At 65.3% G+C, this 3845-nt stretch overlaps 1 protein-coding gene across 1 annotated transcript; it reads left to right on the top strand.

Moving 5' to 3' along the window:
* Positions 1-1311: 1311 nt before the first annotated feature.
* GPR25 (G protein-coupled receptor 25) lies at positions 1312-2433 on the top strand. The gene has a single exon (XM_060142009.1). It carries the CDS (start codon positions 1312-1314, stop codon positions 2431-2433), a length of 1122 nt encoding a protein of 373 aa, XP_059997992.1.
* The last annotated feature ends 1412 nt before the right edge of the window (positions 2434-3845 follow it).

Raw genomic sequence — 3845 nt, 5'->3', positions numbered from 1 at the left:
CAGATGGCCCAACAGTTCATTCATTCCTGGTGACGATGGGGCGGGGGCTCTGGGGGGACACGCACACTGTCACATCAGTTGCTACACAGCAGCTCATGGGAGGAAGTCTGCTAAGAAGAGTTGGGACCTAACTGGAGTCGTCCAGCATCCCCGCGCACCCTTCCCCGTTCCCTCCCTGGCCCCACCGCCTCCTTCAAGGCCAGGCTTCACGCCCACCCTTCTCCGTGTATCCTTCCCCACCTCTCTCAGTGCACGAGGGATCTTGCCCGCCTTCTAAGATCCTGACTCCTGATTTAGGACGACTAATCCGCTGAGTCAGGTGCCGTCGCGTGTCATCTTTCATACTGAACTTACATCTGTGTCTGGCTTAACAGGTAGGTTTTGCCGACGCAGGAAGGTGGGGAAGAGCTGGGATTTGGATTCCAGGCTCTGCTCCTTTCATCTGGACAGTCTGACCCTCCCTCTCCAGGGTCAAACCCTCCCTTGTGGCTCCCTGGGAACCTGAGTTGGTCAGAAAAGCCACTCTTTGGGCTAAGGCACGCGGCCCAGCATCTCAGGGAGCTAACACCATTCGAGGGCCTGGTGGCCAGTCCCTGATAGTAGGTAGGCCCCCCAAGGGCAGGCTCCCCGCAACATGCCCGCTGTGCACAGATGGCAGAACCCCTCTTTCCTAGAAGGCAGGGGAACTGCGGCGGAGGCTCCTCCCCAGATAAAATACTCACCCCTGGTCCTGTCTCCTCCCAGAGACAGACAGCAGCGGGGAGCGGGGGCCCAGCGGGGATGAGGACCGCCTGGGGCTCTGGGCGCCTCTTCAACCGGCCACCAGACCCCTGAGACGGTTGCCGTTCTTGGCCCATGAACAAAGAAACCGAGCGACTTACGGAGAGGGACAGGCTAGGCTCCCAAGGGAGGCAGGGCCGTGTCCCAGCCCTGGGGACTTTTCCTCCTAGGACCCAGCTGGGAAGCCCCCCCGCCCCCGCCTCCGACCCCGCCCCAAATCGTCGGCCACCGTCTCCGCCCCAGGAGCCTCCCCTCCCCCCTCCCCCTCCCCTCCCCTCCCCTCCCCTCCCCCCTCCCCTCCCCTCCCCTCCCCCCTCCCCCTCCCCTCCCCTCCCCCTCCCCCTCCCCTCTTCCTCCCCCCTCCCCCTCCTCCCCTCCCCTCTTCCTCCCCCCTCCCCCCTCCTCCCCCACCCCTTCCTGCCCACCAAGTCGCCTCGGCCCCGGGTGGGTGACAGGAAGGGAGGTGCTGGGCACCGGCCGTGAAGAGCCACCCTCCCTCTCGACGCCGCGTCCGCCCGGGTCTCGCCAGCCATGCGCCCCACCGAGCCCTGGAGCCCCAGCCCGGGGACGGCGTCCTGGGACTACTCAGGGTCGGGCGCCCCGGAGGAGCTGGAGCTGGAGGAGGAGCTGTGCGCGGCCCGGGACCTGCCCTACGGCTACGCCTACATCCCCGCGCTCTACCTGGCGGCCTTCGCCGTGGGCCTGCCGGGCAACGCCTTCGTGCTGTGGCTGCTGGTCGGGCGGCGCGGCCCGCGGCGGCTCGTGGACACCTTCGTGCAGCACCTGGCGGCCGCCGACCTGGGCTTCGTGCTCACGCTGCCGCTGTGGGCCGCGGCGGCGGCGCGGGGTGGCCTCTGGCCCTTCGGCGAGGGCCTGTGCAAACTCAGCAGCTTCGCCATGGCCGGCACGCGCTGCGCGGGCGCCCTGCTGCTCGCCGGCCTCAGCGTGGACCGCTACCTGGCCGTGGGCCGCCCGCTGGCCGCGCGCGCCCGCCGCACCCGGCGCTGCGCGCTGGCCGCGTGCGGGGCCGTGTGGGCCACGGCGCTGGCGGCCGGCCTGCCCTCGCTGGCCTTCCGCCGCCTGCGGCCGCTCCCCGGGGGCCACGGCAGCCAGTGCGCCGAGGAGCCGTCCGACGCCTTCCAGGGCCTGAGCCTGCTGTCGCTGCTGCTGACCCTGGCGCTGCCCCTGGCCGTCACCGTCGTCTGCTACTGCCTCGTGTCGCGCCGCCTGCGCGGGCCGGCGCACCTGAGCCGCGCCCGGAACCGCTCGCTGCGCATCATCTTCGCCGTCGAGGGCGCCTTCGTGGGCTCCTGGCTGCCCTTCTGCGCGCTGCGCGCCGTCTTCCACCTGGCGAGCCTGCGCGCGCTGCCGCTGCCCTGCCGCCTGCTGCTGGCGCTGCGCTGGGGCCTCTCCGTCGCCACCTGCCTGGCCTTCGTCAACAGCTGCGCCAACCCGCTCATCTACCTGCTGCTCGACCGCTCGTTCCGCGCGCAGCTGCGGCGGCGCGGGGCCTGCTGGCGCTCGGCGCGCTCGGCGCGCGCGGCGCGCGGGGGCAGCTCGGCGTCCTCGCTCTCCCAGGACTACGGCTCTCCGTTCCGGAGCCCGGCCCGCCGAGCCCAGACGACGAACGCCTCCTCGGCCGTGGGCCCATAGCTGGCCAGCCCGGAGGAGCGCGCGACAGCGGCGCGCGGAGAGGGGCGGGAGGCATAGCGAGGTGGGCCGCCCCCAACCCCCTACCTGCCTTCCCCGGACCTGCCTTCCCGAGCGCGGAGAGCGGCTCCGCCGGCACCGCCTAGACCCCGCGGGTCTGGTTCACCAGCTTTCCCAAAACCTCAGCGTTTCGAACTCCCCCCACGCCAGGCGGCTGAGACCAGGTCTTCTCCCGCTCGGCCCCGCGGGCACCTGGGCTCTTTGTCTCCAGCCCAAGAAAGGTCCCGCAAGATGGAGCCCACAGCAGCCCGGACACCGCAGGGTCCGCCGAGTAGGGGAAAGGGAAGTGGGCCTCCCTTCTCTGCCCCGTGGATAGCAACACTGGCCAGAGCCCCCCAAAAGCCACTCTTGTCTTGGGCTCTGTTACCTTTGGTCCCTACAATCGCCATTGCCGTCTGAGAAATACCTCCTCCAAGCCAGACCCTCTGGCCCCTCACTTTCCAAAAGATCCTACAGACTATGAAACCGACAGCCCTTTATACTCAGCGGTCTTGGGGCAGAGTTTGCTGAATCATTAGTCACCATCAGTTCAGATCTTCATTTTCAAAGCTTGCCAAAGCGTGGGAACCAGTCCTGCTATCGGCTCACCCAGCCATTCCTCCTGAGTTTCCCCAGAAGCCCGGGCCTGCCCCAGTTCCGTATCTTCTCCCCTCTCCCAACAAGCGGCAGGACTCACCCTGGAAGTTATCCTGGACCTTCCCTCTGGACAGAGGGTTCCGGCATCTCTCATCAGGTGTTTGGATTCTCTCTCCCCCAGCCCAGACACCAGGCCCTTCAGTGTGAGTTCCCCTTTCTCAATAAACACTCTCGCTGCCCTCGCCCGACAACTGTGTCGGTCTTTACTTGAGCAGAGGCGGATGGAACACTGGGTCAGACAAAACTCAACCCAGGAGTTGAGGTTGACCTCAAAGTGATCGGAATTTGGAGTGAAGGTCAGGGACCGAGAGAGCTGATCCCACCGTGGGCACAGCAGTCCCACGGGAGGGCGGCATAGCTTTTAATTCTCATTATTTTAAAGGATGCTTCACATTTTGAAGGTTTCAAAGAGAGAAGAGAAAAAAAAAATAAAAGATTTAAAGTCATCTGCCAGCCAGGTGCCACTTCAAAGAGGAAATGTGTCATTGTGATTCTCAGATCAGCACAGGGCTTTTTCTCCTACCCCTTTTGAGACCATCCAGTACAAATGTTGAGGGTGTCCATTTTCTGACTCTGTGACATCGTTTGAGGTTTCTGGAGGGGTTGAAATTTCAGTGTTTCTACTTTTAAGAGGATTTGGCCTGAAGAAGTGTCGGTCGCTGCGGAAAGGAGCTCAGAATTTCTCTCTGAGGGCCCCCCTCTCCGCCAGACCCCCGGGC

This window comes from Lagenorhynchus albirostris, chromosome 2, assembly GCF_949774975.1.
Source record: "Lagenorhynchus albirostris chromosome 2, mLagAlb1.1, whole genome shotgun sequence".
NCBI lineage: Eukaryota > Metazoa > Chordata > Mammalia > Artiodactyla > Delphinidae > Lagenorhynchus > Lagenorhynchus albirostris.
Note: the sequence above shows the minus strand (reverse complement) of the source record. Positions and strands in the feature narration are given on the sequence as shown.